We start from the raw sequence: 19,745 nt of genomic DNA, 5'->3' as shown, positions 1-19,745 counted from the left end.
AAGAAAAAAATAAAAGAAATGAAGAAGTGCATGTTTAAAAATGTATATATGAAGTCCTGGGAAGAGCTACAGAGAAGGAATTACGTTAAGAGAGTTAAATCACATAGTTCTGGGATTTGTAATTTAAGATGGAAATGCAATAAATTAAGTAGGTTTATTTTTATAGTTTTTCTAAAATATTCTCTAGGACTTAAAGCATTTTTATATTTGTTATACCATTTGTTTGTTACAGTATTTAAAATTAAAACTAAGTTAAAATTAAAAAATAAAAGCAGTGATACAATTCAAAGAGTTTTAACAGAGGTGATTATTAAAAATATAATACAGAGAAACAGTTTGGATTAAAATTGAAAAAGATGACTTTCATTATAAGACTTAAGGAGTACCAGATAATCTTTTTGTATAGAATAAAGAGCATAGTATAGCTATAAAGTAAATAGCAAAAGTTAAAAAGAGAAAAGATAGCTGGTGGAGAGGTCTGGAGGCATTAGTCTATTTAATTGAATGACTAATAGCAGATTTTCAGATATGTGGGAAGTATATTAGACCTTAGGCATATTATTTTTTACTTTCTGCAGTTGTATTGTTGGTCGCCCCCCCCCCCCCCCCCAAGCAGCCAGTCTGACAGTGTTCAGGCCACTTTTTTTCTTTGTATCTCTTCTTGTAAAATGGAGCCAGTATTAATGTCTGCCTCTTAACTCTCAATTCAACTATGAAGATTAAATAAAATATGTAAGGCGTTTTTAACACTTCCAAAAGCATTCTTGTAGTTCTATAGTATTGCCTCTACAAGTTATTCTTAGCATATCATAACTGATTTGAGAACTTGAGTTTTATCAGGCATTAGTCCTACAAGATACATACTGTGTTTTACAAGCAGTATCTGTGAGCGCACACACATAGCTTGCTATGCATACAAGAGTTTCTTATCATTGAAAACTTGTAAAAAATTATATTGTTTTCATTACCTTTATCACCAGATGCCAGGCAGGATTTTTTAATAACTGGGAGAAATCAATATAAGGAAATATTGTGTGTGTGTGTGTGTGCGCGCGCGCGTGCGTGCGTGTGTGTGGGCAGCAGGGGAAAGACTTTATAGGGAATAGCTGAGTAAGTTTCATAGGATTGTTGAGTTAGCGTCAAAGTTGGTGTGGAGGAGGTGGGAACAGATGATGGCACACCTCCATCAGATATAAAGGTCATGTTGTATAAGATTCGGCAGTGTAGTAGCTCAGCCATCTTTTTACATAAACATATGGCAAGTATTTATTGAACACTTCCTGTGTGCCTGGCACCGTAGGGAATAATCCAGAAACAAATTTCTGCACTCGTGGAGCTGTCACTATCTTCCCTCACATAATGCTTCTGACCTCAGAGAGTCGCATTGATTTTTGTTGTTTACCACCATCTGTCTGCTTTAAATTAAAACAGCTCATGGGTTGGGGAGTCAGAGCAAGAGGTACAGCATATGCCTGCCACATGTGCGATCCTGAGCTCCATATATGCCCCCAAGTACTACCAGTGATAGCCCTGATAGCCTCTGAGAATTGCTTGGAATGGCCCCAAATTTTTTAAGTGCATGTATACAAATTTTGATGAATGAAATTTGAAACTAGTTCATTTTGGAGTTTGAAATGATGATCTCTTCCTCTTAGAAGTCCTTCCCAAAATCTTGAACCAAATTTGATTATTTCTCTTTCTAAATCCTCATTGCTCTGTCAATGTGATAAGTGGTAGCACTTGGTTAAACTTAATTTTGCACCTTATTATATAAACTCTATAATCATAATCTGGTATTTATTTTTTTTCTTTATTGTATGCTATGTGTAAGTTTTTACTTTTTCAGAGGGCTTTGAGCAGCTTGAGATCAGTTACAATTCACAGGATTTGAACAGGGATCCTCGTTTGTTTGCAGACAAATTAAAACAACAAACTTTTATTCCTGCATTCAAGGTTCTGTTTTTAAGTGCATTATATATATTTTTTACTGTTTTAAAACCAGATTTATGATAAATAATTTACAGATACTAAAGTATCCATAATTACCTCTTACTAGTAAATATTTAATATGATTATGCAATTACCATCACAATAAAAATACAGAACAATTACATAACATCAAAATGTTCTACTGAGCTTTTTAGAAATCAGATTTGAAACCTACCAGGGCCTCTTATAGCAGCTATCTGTATATGACTAAGGTTTGAGCCTTTTATAGATTTTTATATTAATCAAATCAGACAGAATGTATTTTTGTGTGTGTCTGGTGTATTTAACTCAGCATAATGCTTTGAGAATTATCCCCTTTGCATGTTAGTTTCTTTTTGTTACTGAGTAATATTCTTGTACCATAATTCTTCTGCCAGTTCATCTATGTCTTGGTGGTTTCTCATCTGAGTCATCATTATGACTTAAACTGTGAACATCAGTATACAAGTCTTTGTACAGACTTTTTATTTCTCTGGTGTAAATATCTAGGACTAGGATTGATAGTGTAAATTTTACAAGAAACTAGCAAGCTTCTTTAAAGAATCTATATAATTTGTATAATATGCCAACTTGTATGTAAGAGTTTTAATCATTCTACATCCTTCCCAATGCATGGTATTATTGATCTGGTATTTCATACTGTTTATATTTTTTGTTATTACTGATTTTCCTCATGGTTTTTCTCACTTCATCGTCACTGACTTTCATTATTATTATTGCTTGTGTTAGACATCTCTCGATCTTTTTTTTAATAAGAATTTTATTTTATTGAATCACCATGTGGAAAATTACAATGCTTTCAGGCTTAAGTCTCAGTTATACAATGCTGAAATAACCATCCCTTCACCAGTGCCCATATCCCACCACCAAAAAAAAAAAACCCACACAGTACACCTCCCATCCCGGCCCGCCCCCCCCCCCCCGCACCTTGTAACTGATAAGTTTCACTTTACTTTCTGTTTACTTTGGTTACATTCAATATTTCAACACAAACCTCACTATTATTGTTAGGAGTACCCCACTAGAGTCAGACCTGTTGTGAAGAGAAATGAGGTCGCGCACGGTTTTGGATTTCTGTACTTTAACAACTAAGTCCAGGGAGATTTCTTCCAGATATTGGATCATTGCAAGCTTGTAAACCCCATCTGTGGTCGTCATAATATGGCGGTCACCACGCCCTTCATTCCTGGAAAGGAAGAGGCAAGAGAGGGAAATACCTTTCCCCTCCTGTGTGGGCATGGGGCGGCGGCTTAGTTCTCAGGCTGTAGACATTCTGCGAGGAGCTGCCCATGCCGGAAGTAGTTTAGCTGGGTCTGGATTCACGCTCGTGCAGCTGCGGAGAGGCCGCACAAGCATGCAGCTCCCGGGATCACATCTCAGCGGCAGGAGGGGCCAGTGCCACCCCGACAGCTCTTGATCTTTACAGCAACCTCTGATTCCCTCCCAAACAACTGTTAAGACATTAGGCAAAGAAAGAGAGACATAGAAGGGTTACATAATGCACTTCAGGGCCTGAAAATTAACATAGAGGTTAAGGTGCTGGTCTCACATGCAACTGACCTCAGTTTTGCATCATGAGGGACCACATATGGTCCCAAGCACCACTGAATATGGTCCCGAAAACCTCAAGATAAGTAAATTAGTAAAGCAGTCTAGATTGAGGAAATATTCAGTGATAGAATTGGGACTTGAGCCCAGGAAAATTAGCAATAGTCTTGTAGCTCGCATACAGTGGTCTTTGTGAGTCACCTCCTTGACCTCAACTTGATCCGTTCTCCCTTGTCTTCCTGTGACGTATCCTTACAGGCCCATTTTATGAAGGCTTCTGGCCATAGGTACGTGTTTTTGGTCATCTTATTTCATTCTCCCAGGATTCCTGTGAGGTCAGTTTATTGTTATTATCTCACCATTTCATGATGATGGCAGTATTAGAGAAGTTAGCAGCCTTTCAACAGTAATTGGGCACAGAAGGCTTGAAGCAGGATGTTAAAGCACTATAGTTTACAAAATAGCTATTGTTATGGTTTCCTATGTAAAACTTTCAGCAATGCAGCTTCCACCAGAGTGACTTCTCTCTATGACTGTCCCAGTGTCTCCCCCACACCTCCCCTAATGTTTCTTCTTGAAGACCAGTTCTCAATTTCTGTTGTCTTTGGGCATTTGTTATTCCCTACTATGTTTCTTTATATCTCACCTCTGAAAGAGATCATCCTGTGTCTGTCCCTCTCTAAATTCACTGATTCAACTCTCCAGATCCATCCATGTAAGCAGCAGATCACATATTTCCATCAATTCTTGGAGCTGGGTGGTATTCCATTTTGTATTTAGACCAAAATTTCTTTATCCGGTCATCTGTTCTTGGACACTTGGGTTGTTTCTATGTTTTGGCTACTGTAAATAGTTGGTTTGGAAGCCATGCCTGGCAGTGCTTAAGATTTACTCCTGGCCCTGCATTCAGGGATCACTTTTGACAGAATTTGTGGCACTGTATGGCGTGCTGGTAGTCAAACCCCAGTTGGCCACATGCAAGGCAGGCATCTGACCCCTGCTGTACTATCTCTTTGACCCCAGATACCTTTTCTGAATAGAGTTTGGGGCCATTGGCATAGTGGAACTTGAACTACTGGTTTTATTTTTAAACAAAATTCCTAGTTTTTTTGAGTTGCCTGGTTTTCCAAAAGGACAGGACAAGTCCACATTTCCAACCATATATTTTTAGTCAACATGATTAGTTCTACACTTGTAGAACAGCTTTTTAATTTAAACATAGAGAATTAGATAAAAATCAAAAGTTTTTACCCTCTTTATAATTTCTGACAGCAGTAAAATGGGCAGAGTTCTTTTCCTTCTTAATGGTAAATCAGCAAGTTTGAATTGTGGTGCTATTAACTTTTTTTTAACTACTCCAGGACTGAGTACCAATCTACGCATCAACTAGTACCCTACCCTTTAAAAACTTTTATTCACTTTTCATGGTTTTACAGGGTTCAAATGTATTTTATGAGGAAATACATTATATTTACATTTTTATTAAGTAGGAGATGGGATCTGAGAGCTTTGTCTTTTTATGTTTTGTTTATTGGTTTTGTGGCCACACCCAGCAGTGCTCTATACTTACTCTGTATTTTAAAATCAGTCCTGGTGGGCTTGGAGAGCCACATGGGATGCTGGCAATCAAACCTGGGTCGCCTACATGCAAAGCAAGCGCTTTAGTTGCTGTACCATCTCGTCGGCCCCAAGCATTGTTTTTTTTTTCGGGTAGTCTTTCTGTACCCTCTCTCCTCTATGGAAGACATTCAGTACATCCTGTTCTCACAGCGTCTCTGACAAAGACAAGAAGGTAGATTATCCCTGTTATCTACTTGGTCAAAGGAGGAAAGAGGCCAAAGGATGCTGTGATTTGACTGAGCTGCTATCACAGTTAATTATAAGAGGAACCTGGAATCTTATCTGGACTCCCATACAAGTGCTCTGTCATACTGTGAGTCAACATAAAAGAACTTGACTTGGAGTGTAAGTCAACAATACTCTTGTCGCCCTAGTACCTTGAGCCAAAAAAAAAAATGCAGATACCTCATTCTCCTTTCAGCCAGTTGATTTGACACATATTGTAATTTTGGAGATTGCTTAGCAGTATTAACTTGGTTCTGTTCCCTCGGGTAGCCCAGGACACTTCTTAGTTTTAGTACACCCTACTATAAGCTTGCCAGATACAGTGCTGTAGCATTCAGGTTCTCCTTAACCTAATTTAGGTTTAATCAAGAGTTGCTTTATTTTAGTTCTTTAAAACGTTTTGAGCGACTGACTTGGATGTAATAAGCTTACATTTAATTCCTGTGTTCAAACTCAAGTCCATTTTAGAGCTTCATTGAACATCTTCTACTAAATGCAAATTAAATGGTCACTCAAACACTCTAAATAAAGAATGATACCTGACAAAAACTGCCATTTGTAGGAAAGACTGGGTCAGACTGAACAAGGGTGAGAATCGGTTCACCAGACCTTCCAAGTCTTGTGAAATCTTTCCAGTCTAACCCTGAAATGGAACTCTTTATCCCCAAATCCTACCCTCCCATTGAAGACAGCACCATTCACACACAAAATTTATTTCATCTCTCCAATCTGTACTTTCAATAAAAGCCTCTTCTCTACCTTTGAAACATCAGCATTCTCTGACCCTACTTCCTCAGGCATGACATCCTTCCAGACAATTCTTATGACTGGGCAAATGCCATCTCTGATTTAATTGGGGCTCTACATCTCAACTTGTTTATTTCCTTAGTCTTGTAATTGGTCTGCCTCGAGTCATTCCCAGCCAAGGTCATGCTGTACTCTACTACAATTATCTTTGCACATCATGCTGCTTCTCTAATGGCAAACCTTGTCTGGCTCCCCATTGCTTTCAGCCTAATATTCAAACATCTTAACATAGAATTCAGTATTTCCTTAGTTCTCATTTCCCAATTCTTTCTCAACCGCCCAGACCTTCAGCCACATTGGAAAGTGCATTCTTCAAGTCTCAGACCTACTTCCCTGTGTACTTTGCATTTTGCCGTTACATTATTTCTCTCTTTCTGAGGTTCCTTTAGGTGCATCTCAAATACTGCTTAACTATTCCTCCCGTCCTCAGAAATAATGAGGACAGTTCTTTCCTATTCCAGAGGTCTTGAACCATTTTTCTGATGAATACTTTCATTATTATACATGTAGCTATCTCCTATCCTTGAATTACAAATAACTTGAGAGAAAGACACATTTTATTAGTCATTCTATTTCCTGCCATGCTATGTTTATAAGTAATGTAAGCTTCTTGAAAATGGTCTTGTGGCTGGCAGATAAATAAATGCTTATTTGGATACTTGTAGAATGAATAAGAACAATATTTGAATTAAAAGTGAAAAATTGTATAGTTCAGATAGAACTAGTTTTCTTACCTTTTGTTGAATGTATGTTTAGTTTATGACTAAGCTCTATGACTGTGGACTTTTGCTTTATGATGTAGGAATAGGCTTTTGATAAAGCCTTTTTATAAAGTTATCCAAATCACTCACAGTGCATCTAACTGCTTTGAGCTTGCTTTATATCTGGAAGCTGGATCACAACTTTTTGTCTAGTTTTCACAAAGTGAATTGTGATTATGGCCAAAAAGCACTTTGTTGTAGTTTTTAATTATACTAATAATTCTCCTCCCTTCATTAACTAGGAATTATTGCTAACTCTAAAGAAGATTGGATTCTAAAGAAAGTTGAATATGTGATTGAATAGAACTTGAGCTATTTTCTTTCTTGGGTATATAGCAACACCTAGTGGCTTTATGAATTATTTCTAGAAACAACTTCCTGAGTTCTTTTTTTCTTTGCTTAGCCTCGCTTATTTGGCATCTTCCTCCTCCCTCTAAAATAATGAGCAATTGCTTGGCTTCTGTATTATATTTATAAAAAGAACTGACTCTAGCATAGGAAAAGATGTAGAGGAGCTTATGTTTTTACATGAAAAACATGTTTCCTAATAAGTAATTTTGAGTACAGTAAATTCAAACATCAAGGCATCATAGTAAGCTGACATGGTCTGTGTCCCCTTAAATAGAAGCCTGTTATTGGATGCTTTCATGTAAACATAATCTAAAATTTATTTACCAAACATATGAGAGGGATACATAAATAAATCTGAGTTTGCACTAATATGCATGCTTTATATTAGGTACTTTACTTTTCAAGCACTCAGGAATAAACTCTACATATGTACATTTTTATATCACTGAACCATTTTTTATTTTAACGTTATAGTTGGAAAGAAATCAAGTTTATTAATGCCATTTAATGAAGGAATATATTTTATAATTATTCGTATCTTGACAACTTAGGATCATAGTTATAAATATTAATTACTGCATTGAACTAATGTCTTCAGGAGAAACAGAGGCTATTTGTTCTACTTTAATTTGCTTTAAACTGTAGTAATTTGCATCTGATCATTCTGAAGTTTTTCAGTCTTTGTCTCGTCTTGTTCTGGTATTGTTTCTTCTACAATCCTCTCTTTTCCTTATCCTTACTCTTGGCCCATTCTGATTTGCTGCTTCTGTTTTGCTATAGAAAGTCAGGTAACCATATAGCTTAGTACTGTACAATTTTCTTGACTGCTAATTCTATATTCCTCTATTGGACTATACTGAAGATGTATGCCAAATCCACAGTGCTTTAAAGTAAAAATAACTATAGAGTTTGAGAGAAAATATTGTCTACTAAAATAAAATGTATAGGTTAGTGATTCTGTTTCTTCTGTTTCAACCAATAAACACCCTTTATAATGTTTCTGGTCATTGAGAGTCTTCATAATCACATGCAAAGAATCAAGTCTTTGAACAGATATTTATTGTATTGAGCACAAACACACAGGTTGTGGTTTTTTGTTGCTGTTTTTGTTTTTGTTTTTTAAGTTAAATTTTAATTAAAATTTTAAAATGTTATTATCATAGGCAGGATTATTTGCATTTTAATTTTCCTTTCAAATGGAAATTTTTATTTAAACCTAATGTGGCAGAGCTATAATACAACAGGTAGGGCTTTTGCCTTGACCCAGCAACTCAGGTTAGATCCCCCTGGCACCACATATGGTCCCCAACCTTGCCAGGAGAGCTAGAAGTAAGCACTAAGCACCACCGGGTTTGGACCACCCACTCCCCAAATCATAATTTTTAGTCCCATTTAACTTTAAAACTTAATAAATTGTCCCTGGAGATAGCTCAAAATCACTGGAGTCCCGGGGTTATCCCTGGCACTGCACAGCTCACCTAGCACTTGTGCTACTAGTGGTACCAGATTCTGCTAGGTGTGACCAAAAACAGTAACAATACTTCATAAATTGAGGTGAGTATGGCCAGATAGTGTGTATAAATGACTATTTTAAAAAAGTTGACTTTTCTTCTTTGTCTAAGAGGATGGTTAGTATCCACAGCTACTTAAAATGTTAACTGTTTCCCATATTTCTTTTCAGGGGATCTGGAGAATATATATATGGACTTTAAGTACTGTTGTTACTCTGTGTTATAACATATCAGATTGTGAGATCTTTTATAGATGTCTACCATGAGTCCAACTTATTAAACTTTTATATTTTTCATTTAGTTTTAAACTTGATTTTAAATGAAACTTGGATTATTTACAAAAACTGGCTAAAGCTACCCAAGCTTTAAGGCAAGACAGTATTAATTTTTTTTCACTATTCCTAAATAAAATTTAAAGAGAATTTTGGTTCAAATGGTCCTTCCAAGTAGGAATTTTTTGTGCCTTGTAATTTCAGAATTCGTTGGCTTTGGTGGCGGGTGGGGGTTAGGGGTATAATGTGTGTCTCCTTGGCTCTGGTTCTTGGGAAGCAAATAAAAACATGTGCCATTTGGCACATAACATATCAAACATTTAAGTGACAATAATGGAGTCAGACTTTGGCAGCCAAACCACAGGTGGCAAATTAATTAAAGACTCAGCACCACCTCTATGGAGCATGTCACTTGAAGAAAGTGTCCATTACACTTTCAAATTCAAATGTGACAATTAAAATTTCAAATGCTGTTTCTGTCCAATGACTTATGACACTGTTAGGGAAACACATCTTTACTCTCTAGTGATGCAGTTCAGTGAGAAACTGTTTTCAGGAGCACAATCTGCATAATTCAGCAGTTTCTATAGGATTTGACCATCTAATATAATAAGCAGCTATTAAAATTATACCAGAAAGATTTAATGACACAGAAACATTAATGTATTGTTAAAAAGGATATTCTCTCGTATAATATTCATTTCTTGGTTGAAAAAATTATATAGCCAAAGGAATATGCATAGAATATTGACAGTGTTTATTCTTAAGAGATTTATTTGGGGGAGGAGGATATGCCCAGCAATGCTTAGGGCTTACTCTTGCCAGTGTGCTCAGGTATCACCTCAGAACTTACTCTTGCCTCTGTTCAGGGATTACCTCAGGAGTATTTGTGGAACCATAATTGGTGCCAGGGATAAATCCCTATTTAGCTGCATGCAAGGCAAGCACCTTACCTGCTGTGCTACCTCCCCATCCCCAAAAAATGTATTTTCAATAAATTTTCTTAGGCATTTTCAGTTTTTCAGTAGTAAACCTAGATTACTATTAAAATCAAAAAAATGTTTTATGGTGTTTCCTTTAGAGTGAAAGACAGTTGTAATTATGACATTCAGAAAAGTTTGGGACACATTAGTTTGGGCTTTAAAAAACTTAACTTCCTTTCAGTTTGACTCAAAAAAAAAAACCAACTTGTTAAATATTTGTATTTTGCCAGGCGTTATTAAGGAGTATTAAACACAACCTTTGGGAGAAGGTGGAAAATGGAATAAGTCATTAGATCATGTGTTGATAAGTAGTAGATATCACCTGTGTTAGAGAATAGGAAATTATTGAATGTATGTGTGTTGGGGGGGAGGGCGCAGGGGGGCATGGAGCAATAGGGGGTGGTATCATTTACTTCTCAGCTCCTAAGTTAATTATTCTTTCAGAAGGGTTGATCAAAGAGTAATGAAATCTTTTCTCATTTAACATTTTGTGGCATCTGAGAACTTTTAAGTACTACAGTTGACTAAGTGATTATCACCCAAGTACAAAGATGAGTCAGTGTTATCACTGAGGTAGAAGAGGAACTGTGAACCCTGAGAACAGAAATCTGATATTTTTTTAATTCAGTGCTATGTTTTTTAATATTAATAATGAAGACAGCAGAGTAAAAAGTAAGTTATAATACACATTGCAGAGTACCCTATGTTGTATAATATATTACTGTGCTATATATAATAATGGGTATAATTCAGAATATATATTGTCTAATAGTCCACAATAATTATAAAAGAGTTTATATTTTTTCTTTTTTTTATTAATGAATCACCATGAGGGTACAGTTATAGATTTACATATTTTCATGCTTGTGTTTCAGTCATATCATGCTTGAGTACCCATCCCTCCACCAGTGCCCATTCTCCTCCACCGATGACTCCAGTATCCCTCCCACCCCCCCCATCCTATTTCCTTCCCCACCCTACCCCGCCTCTGTGGCAGGGCATTCCCTTTTGTTCTCTCCCTCCTTTTGGGTGTTGTGGTTTGCAATAGAGGTATTGGGTGGCCATCATGTTCAATCTCTAGTCTACTTTCAGCACTCATCTCCCATCCCGAGCGGGCCCTCCAACCACGCTTTACTTGGTGTTCCCTTCTCTATCTGAGCTGCCTTTTCCCCCAGCATGTGAGGCTGGCTTCCAAGCCATGGAGCAAACTTCTTGGTCCTTATTTCTACTGTTCTTGGGTGTTAGTCTCCCATTTTGTTGTTTTATATTCCACAGATGAGTGCAATCTTTCTATGTCTGTCCCTCTCTTTCTGACTCATTTCGCTTAGCATGTTACTTTCTATGTTGATCCACTTATATGCAAAGTTCATGACTTCATCTTTTCTAACAGCTGCATAGTATTCCATTGTGTAGATGTACCAAAATTTCTTATAAAAGAATTTATTCAAGAAGCTGGAGAGATAGTGGGCCAAGCGCTTGACTTGCATGAGACTGACCCAAGGCCAGTTATCTGTAGCCTAGATGGCCGTTTGAGTCCTACCAGGAGTGCTTCCTGAGCACGGCCAGAGTGGCCCCAAACCAAAAATATAAATAAATAAAATTTCTCCTGCAAATGTTTACATTTTAAAATTTGGGGGCTTCTGTATAAACACATAAATACCTAAAATAAGAATTTGACATAAGTTTGGGTTTTGTCAAAAAGATCCATATTACCAATTTTCGTGTGTGTTTTCATATAGACAGGTGATATGAAATCTTGAGGAACCAGCATTGACGATGTTAATGTTCTCTGACTTTTGTGTCAAAAAGTCAAGAGATCAAAAAAGGGTCTCTTTATACAAATTTCTCTTAGGTGAATGTTAACTTACATAAAATTTTGCAGAATAATAATATTTTTTTGTCACATTACTGTCTCAAGTTAGATAAATCAAAATTGTTGTTTCTGCAAATAGGAACTTATTAGGTTGTATTTCTGTGAGATGCCAGAAACTACTTTCCTGATCCCTGTACCATCATTTTTGTTTCAGATACCCTCTGGTACTTGTAGGCCTGATATTTCAGAATCACCCGAAATGCGTCAGAAGTCACCATTATTTCAGTTTGCCGAGGTAATATCATTTGTATTTGATGAGAATATTGTGAAGTAAGCTTGTGTTTGGAGACAAGTAACTTAGTGTGATGAAGGAGTCTGTTTAGCTAAAATAACCATAAGTGGAAAAATGAAATGTATTTTAGAGCTTGGAGTCTCAATTAAAATGTAACTAAATTTATGTTTATAGAAGACTGTTAGTAATAGGTAGTAAATATTATTATAGTTAAACTCCATCACTAATTTTTATTTACAAATAATATGTTAAGAAGAGAAAGCAAATTATTTTGTTAGTCATTTATCAGGTGCTATTTTATCCAGTGTTAAATCTAAAGGTGTAGAATCAACTATGGTTATTGGCTGTGTGTTTCACATTTTATTGTCCCCTTTTCTTAGTCAAAACTCTAGCATGCTTTGTTTTGACACAAAAAATACTGTTTTGTGTTAGACACATTCAGCTTAATTCAAATAAGCTTGATTCAAAATCTTGGATAAGAAAAGTGTCTTACCCTTGATATCAAATCTAAAGGTTAATACTGATTCTCCAAAATATCATTTTACCCTAGAACTCTATGTCTGTCTCTATGATAGAACTCTATCATTCTATGTCTGTCTCTCCTTTTGATTCATTCATTTCATTCAGCATAATACTCTCCATATTCATCCATTTATAAACAAATTTCATTACTTTGTTTTTTCTGGTGGCTACATAGTATTTCATTGTGTAGTTTTACCATAGTTTCTTTATTCAATTGTCTGTTCTTGGGCACTAGGGTTGTTTCCAGATTCTGGCTATTCTGAATAGTGCCACAGTGAACATAGTACAGATGTCGTTTTTGTTGTTTCTGGGCCTCCAAGCTATATTCCCAAAAGTGATACTGCTGCTGTATGGAAACTCAATTTCTAGTCTTTTGAGAAATGGCCATATTGTTTTCCAAAAGGGTTGAAACAGACAGTATTCCCACCAATAATTAAAGAGTGTCCCTTCCTCCTTGCATCCATGCCAGCATTGTTTTTTCTTGTTATTTTGATGTGTCTAATCTCTGTGGTGTGAGATGATATCTCATTATTGTTATGAGTTGTATCTCCCAGATTATTAAAATGATGTAGAACTTTTTCCCATGTACCCCTTGGCCATTTGTATTTCTTCTTTGATGAAGTTACTGTTCTTTTCTTCTCATCATTTTTTGATGGGGTTGGATTTTTTTTCCTTGTAAAGTTCTACCAGTTCTTTATATATATTTGATACTAACCCTTTATCGGATGGGTATTGCCAACACCATTTTCTATAACTTTCATAGAGGATTGGTAAGAATGAAAAGCAATATCTGAAATAAAACCATACAAAATTTATAATTTCCAGGAGTTTCGGAAAGTTTGTAGTCCATCACATTTTCACATGGCGGTCTATTGAATAGGTTTAGTTATTTGACCAAAAAAACTTGCACATAATTCTTAGTGTCTTCAAATCACTTGAATTGTTCTCATCCATGTGGTTTCTTTATATCTAATTTGTTAGGTTGGATCTAGGAAATACTTTTTTTTTTTCTTTTTAGCCGTATTTATTCTAAAAATGCTAAAATTTCTGGGTTTTTTTTTTTGGTTTTTGGTTTTTTTTTGCTTTTTGGGTCACACCTGGCAGTGCACAAGGGTTACTCCTGGCTTTGCACTCAGGAATCACCCCTGGCGGTGCTCAGGGGACCATATGGGATGCTGGGAATTGAACTCAGTTTGGCTGAGTGCAAGGCAAACACCCTACCTGCTGTGCTATCACTCCAGCCCCTAAAATTTCTGTTTTTAAATATATTGTATAATTTAAAATTTCCATATTGCTTAAACAGTGCATAAAGTCAATTCCATCAGTCTTCCTTCTCTCTTTCATCCCTAAACATCACTTTGTTACTCTCTCACCAGCGGACTTCATTTTTTTCTAACTTACTGAATTTAATTAACATGAATAAAAACTCATTTCTGTGATTAGAATTATGAGTAAGGTGCATATATTGCTTGGCAAGTACTATTTGATGGAGTTGGTGAATTTATAGTTAATTGAAGAAAAAAGTGATGGGATTGGAATGTGCTAAATCAATAATACCCAGACTTTTTCTTCTTATGACTCATCTCATTCTATCGTATCAATGGAGAAAAGCTTTACTCACTTGGGAGCCAAAATTAATAGCTGTTCTTGCTTTCAAAACATCGTAGGAAGGTAATTTCATGTGGCCTTCAGAGAAAACTTTTAAAGGCTGCTGTGATTGCTAAGTGGAAACAAAAGGCCACCTAGTTAAACCAAGGATGGTGTGCCAGATCCTCTGCCCACTGTCTGACTCCTGCAGTGCGTATAGTGGGAAAGCTCATGGTGTCATGAAAGAAATACTGTTCATATTCAGTGAGCAGTTTATTGTTCTCTATTCCACACCAGGGAGTGTGTTCTATGAGTTATTTTCTTTTCAACAGTAATCTTGTAAAATGGGCATTATTATCATCATCATCAATTTACATTTGAGAAAAATAACTTGCAGAATGATTAGCTTCTAGGCCCAAGGTCAGGGAGCTGGTGAGCAGGAGAGCTTAGATTCAATCCCAGATACCTTGACCCATATCCACACTCTTTTCCAGCACATTTACATAACTGCCTCGAAACAGAGAACAGTGTGGGGGCAGAGAGTGACTGATTTTGCTTATTAAATAAAATAAGCTTTATAAAAGCTTTTGGCTTTTTAATCTATTATAATAAGGAAGTTCATTTTTCAAACATGTCTCCTCAAACTGCTATTTGATACATACCTGATATATCCTTACTAGAGATATGACACATGAGCCAAACTCGGGCTTTTTGTCCTTTCCAATCATCTGTTTTTAGAAACATGGCTTTTGTCTTCCTTTATCATTTATACTGTTGTTCGAAAATGGATTAAGGATGATGACTCATATTTTAATCTTTATCAGTGTCTACAGTGGAAATATATGGTAGAATATTTTCGTCTGATATCAGAAAGTGTCCTTGTCCATTAAAAATTTCTTGTTTTCTTTCAGATATCTTCAAGTACATCCCACCCTGAGGCTCCTTCAAAACAGTGTCAGGCATCAGCCTTGTTTCAGTTTGCAGAGGTATGCCTCCTTCTTAAAAGTGCTTTGGGGGAATGTGCACTGGTGGAGGGATGGGTGTTTGATCATTATGAAATTGTAACCCAAACATGAAAGCTTGTAACTATCTCACGGTGATTAAGTAAAATTTTTAAAAATTTTTCAAAAAAGTGCTGGGGGGCCATTTAAATTTTATTTTTGCTTTCTTTGGTGATCAATTACATATAAATATACAGCCAGCGTATACATTAAAAAGCTATAGTATATTTTCAAATAAAATAATTAAATTTTATATCCATATAAGAATAAAGCATTAAAAATGCTTTTTGAAATCAGACAACTCAGGAAATATTGGTATGGAGTTTAACATCTTGAACTTGAGACATACTATTTGCATTTACCAACATAATACACATAATAGAATACTTAACTGTTTTTCTCTACCTTTGCTGGGATTATAGTCAGATCCATTCCAAATTTTATTCCGTTTCATAAGCATTAAAGATTTTGTCCAGAATAGATATTTTGCATTAATACACTTTGTTTTACCTTGTTTTAAATTTATTTTAAAAGCTTGGAAAAAATTGCTGCCAACATGAAGGCCATAAAATTCCAATTTGTTAAGTTTTTCCGATAGTGAAATTAGATGCTCTTATTCATGAATAACTCCAAAAAGCAGCAAGTGCAGTGGTAAATATGACCTATAAGTCTGTTCTTAGCTTTCCATGTGATGTTGTTTCAGCCAATATTTTTATTCGCACTTAACTCCAGGCTTAACTCTTACCAGATCTCTGGTTTCTTTGGTTTGTCAGCCAGCGAAAGAAGAGTACACACTAGGAAGCATTCTCTTGGTTGTTAGAACAAAGAGTCAAATCTGATATGCTCAGTTTTTACCAAAATAGTCTTGCTTCGACTGTCGGTTTATTGAAACAATAAAATGTACATAATTCCTAAAATATACATGCTGTATTATTTAGGCCTCTTCTCCTTTCCTCTTTTTTATTTTTAATTAATTTCAGCCAAAATGCATATCCTAAACAAAGCAGTTTTTATAGGGTTGAGAAAAAATGATAAGCAGTACTGTTCTGTTTAATATTGATGTATTGAATCACTTTGATTCATTTGACTAAAGAGTTTCGCATAAATAAAATCATATCCTTTTGGCAGGAGGAAAATGAAGTATTTTACTTTGAAAATGAGAAAAAAATTATTTTACTACTTACATTTAAAAAATGCTGCTTCTCTTGGGACACTCTGTCAACCTCTTTGACTTTCCACCATCAGTTGGCCTGATTAGCTCTTAGGCATCTCCACCACAGTGTTTAGTTGTTGAGGGCTATTTTGTAAAACCAGTAACAAAACTGTCATATAATATTATCATTTCATGAAGAGCAATTTGCTTGATGAATCTGAATAAATTAAAGATTTTATTATAATTTTTCATTATGATAAACAGGCTGTTATTTTCACTGAGGAAACAATGTTGTTTAATGTTTCTTTGCTTTCTTCTCATTACTAATATCCATTTTATTGATACTGATAATTTTTTCAAGAGTTCAAAAGAATATTGACAAGGTGACTAAAAATAGTTTTTAATATTGATAACTGAATCAGCCTCATAAACTTTTTAGAGACATTTCTTTCAAATCAATTTATTTGCCGTGTATTCTTTTTTGATTAAATTCTACCCTCTGTAGCATGATATTAAAGAGAATGGGGGTTCATCATTGACACAGCTGATATTTATATATGCATTAACTACTAAGAATATTCAGCTTAATTTAAAATGTCAGTATGGAATATCTCAGCCCATTTTTCTTACACTTATTAACCACTGAGAAAGGTTTGCTATGTAAGTGGCACCGTTATAAGATGGATTAGGGGCTCCAGAACCCCTGAGTAGTTCTGAGGGACTAGGTTTGATGGCATAACAGCCAGTGTCCTGTGATTTTGGAAAAACAAAATCCTATGCCTCTCTTAAACAAAGTAATTTATCCTTGCTGGGGCTGGAGCCATAGCACAACAGGTAAGGCATTTGCCTTGCACTCGGCCGACCTTGGTTCGATTCCTCTGCCCCTCTCGGAGAGCACGGCAAGCTACCGAGAGTATCTCCCCCACACGGCAGAGCCTGGTAAGGTACCCATGAGGTATTTGATATGACAAAAACAGTAACAACAAGTCTCACAATGGAGATGTTACTGGTGCCAGCTTGAACAAATCGATGAAAGATGGGATGACAGTGCTGTGGTGCTGAGTACTCTCACTTTTCAAAGCAGGAAAATGTTTTTCCCCACTAGGGGAAAAAGGTAAATGTTACATTGGGATATGGTATCAGAAGATGTTTCCAGATGTCACCCCTCTACTCACATTTTTTTTCCTCATGTTTTGCTTCGAGACTAAAAGATAACACTGAGAATCTTTTAAAAAAAAAATTAAGTTAAACCTTTAGGAGTTATTTCAGGGTGTTGTAATAGAAAGACAATACATGATGAAAAAAGCAAAATAAAAATATTTTCTGTAGAGTTACAAATTAATTTCCCCTCCCAACTCAGTATGTTGTTTTCTCTAGGTATATTTTGCATAGATTGATAAGTTCTTTAATTCCTAAGAAAATGAAGTGACGATATACCTGGCTACTTTATTATAAATATCGTGTGTGATTAAGTCCCCAGTTTTATAAAGAGATATATATTATATATTTAATTATATATCTCTAGTAGCTTTTCTCATCTCACCTGAGAGCTCAAAATTTTAGTATCTTCCATATTATGATCTTATTATTTTTATCAGTGTAATAGGCAAGGCTACTTTATTCAAAACTGAACAATAACTAACATAGATGGACTATTGATTACCTGCTGTAATCTGCTATGAACATATATGTTGCACTATAAGTGGAATAGGATGCAATTATTACTGTGATCATACCCCTAACACCATTCTAATTACTTCATAAAATACTCATCAGCTTTGAGAAAACACAAAACTCTTTAAAATTTCTGTTTTCATTATACTATTACAGAGGTTCTCAAATTTAAAATATGTTGGATCACCTTGGAGTCTTAATTCAGACACAGATTGCTGGACCTATCCTCAGAGTTAGTTATCAAGTCTAAGGTGTGGAGTTTAAGAATTCAAATTTCTAATCAGCTTCCCATTAAGGAACCACACTTCTTGAGATGACTTCTCCAATTTAAAAATTTTCCCTCAAGTTACTAAGTCATCATTATTTTTGTTGTTATTGTTTTGGGGCCACACAAAGGGCCACCACAGTTGTCATAATTTAAGGCACTTTCTAGTGTCTCTGTGACCTTATGAGGAAAGAGCAAAGTTCTAAGAGAGTAAGGAGTGTATTATAAATAGATTTTACCCAATCATCCATTTTATATCCCCATCTCTTTTCCAAGGAATGCTTAGTTCTGTTATGTACTACTCAGAGAAATATAGTTGTTTATATCTTAGGCAAAATGTATTCTTTAAAAATGTCTACCTTTTTAATATTTTGATATCAGGATTTCAAAATTCATAGAGATCATTACTGCTCATTTTATTTACAGTCACTTATAACTCCCAGAAGACATTAACTAGGGCTTCTCTTAAATATGAATCATTTATCTTATAATTTCCTAGGAACACACTTTTATTTATTTATTTATTTATTTTTGTTTTTGGGATCATAACCAGCAATGATCAGGGGTTACTCCTGGCTCTGCATTCAGGAATTACTCCTGGCAGTGCCCGGGGGACTATGTGGGATGCTGGGAATCGAACCTCGGTTGGCTGTGTACAAGGCAAATGACCTACCCTCTGTGCTATCACTCCAGCCTGGAACACACTTTTAAAATAAGGAAACAAAAAATACAGTGAGCCATGGGATATTCTTTAAATTGAAAGTATTGTTCATTTACATTGAGTCCTGGGTCTCTCTCTGCCTTTCAAGTCAAGAGAATGTTTTCCCTTCTTAACTACATCTGATAGTTTTAAAACCTGTCTATAGCAAACCTATATGCAACCATGAAACTGAATGAAAGAACATTTTGTTAAATCCTTCATGAGTGTCTGCATTTAAAGGAAGAAAAATCTATTGCCCTTATAATAAGTTGAAAGAAATATAGGATACTGCACACGCTCCCTCCCTTTCCTTCAGCCTGTCTCCCTCATGGATGCTCATAACTCATCTCAGTTCAGCTTGGCCCATCTGAAGAGTCATCACTGTTTCCAGGCTCTAATCCATTAGGTTAGTCAGAATGAATTTCTTATCTGCATCTTTTGTTGTTTACAGGTAGAGGTGACTCATCTGTCACTTTTTAGATCTTGTTTATTGGAGACTAATGACCAAGTGTAATGCCAGAAGAAGCTCTAGTCTTCCATTTTTTAGTTAGTCTGAAAGCCACAACCAGTCTTGATGTCCTCTTCACTGCTCTGTGGCTGACTCTTAAACCTAGAGTTTATCTTTGCATTGAAAAATTACCTATTTACTTTGAAGACAGTGAGTTAATCTG

At 35.7% G+C, this 19,745-nt stretch overlaps 1 protein-coding gene across 9 annotated transcripts in view; it reads left to right on the top strand.

Moving 5' to 3' along the window:
• BBX (BBX high mobility group box domain containing) overlaps window positions 1-19,745 on the top strand; it is a 318,125-nt gene that overhangs the window by 233,402 nt on the left and 64,978 nt on the right. For all 9 annotated transcript variants that reach the window (XM_004606732.2, XM_055126206.1, XM_055126205.1 and 6 more), the window contains 2 exons: window positions 12,095-12,175; window positions 15,193-15,267. In XM_004606732.2, the coding sequence (XP_004606789.2) occupies window positions 12,095-12,175; window positions 15,193-15,267 (156 nt within the window). The remainder of the gene's footprint in view (window positions 1-12,094; window positions 12,176-15,192; window positions 15,268-19,745) is intronic.

This window comes from Sorex araneus, chromosome 2, assembly GCF_027595985.1.
Source record: "Sorex araneus isolate mSorAra2 chromosome 2, mSorAra2.pri, whole genome shotgun sequence".
Classification (NCBI taxonomy): Eukaryota; Metazoa; Chordata; class Mammalia; order Eulipotyphla; family Soricidae; genus Sorex; species Sorex araneus.
This window is presented reverse-complemented; position numbering and strand designations above follow the sequence as displayed.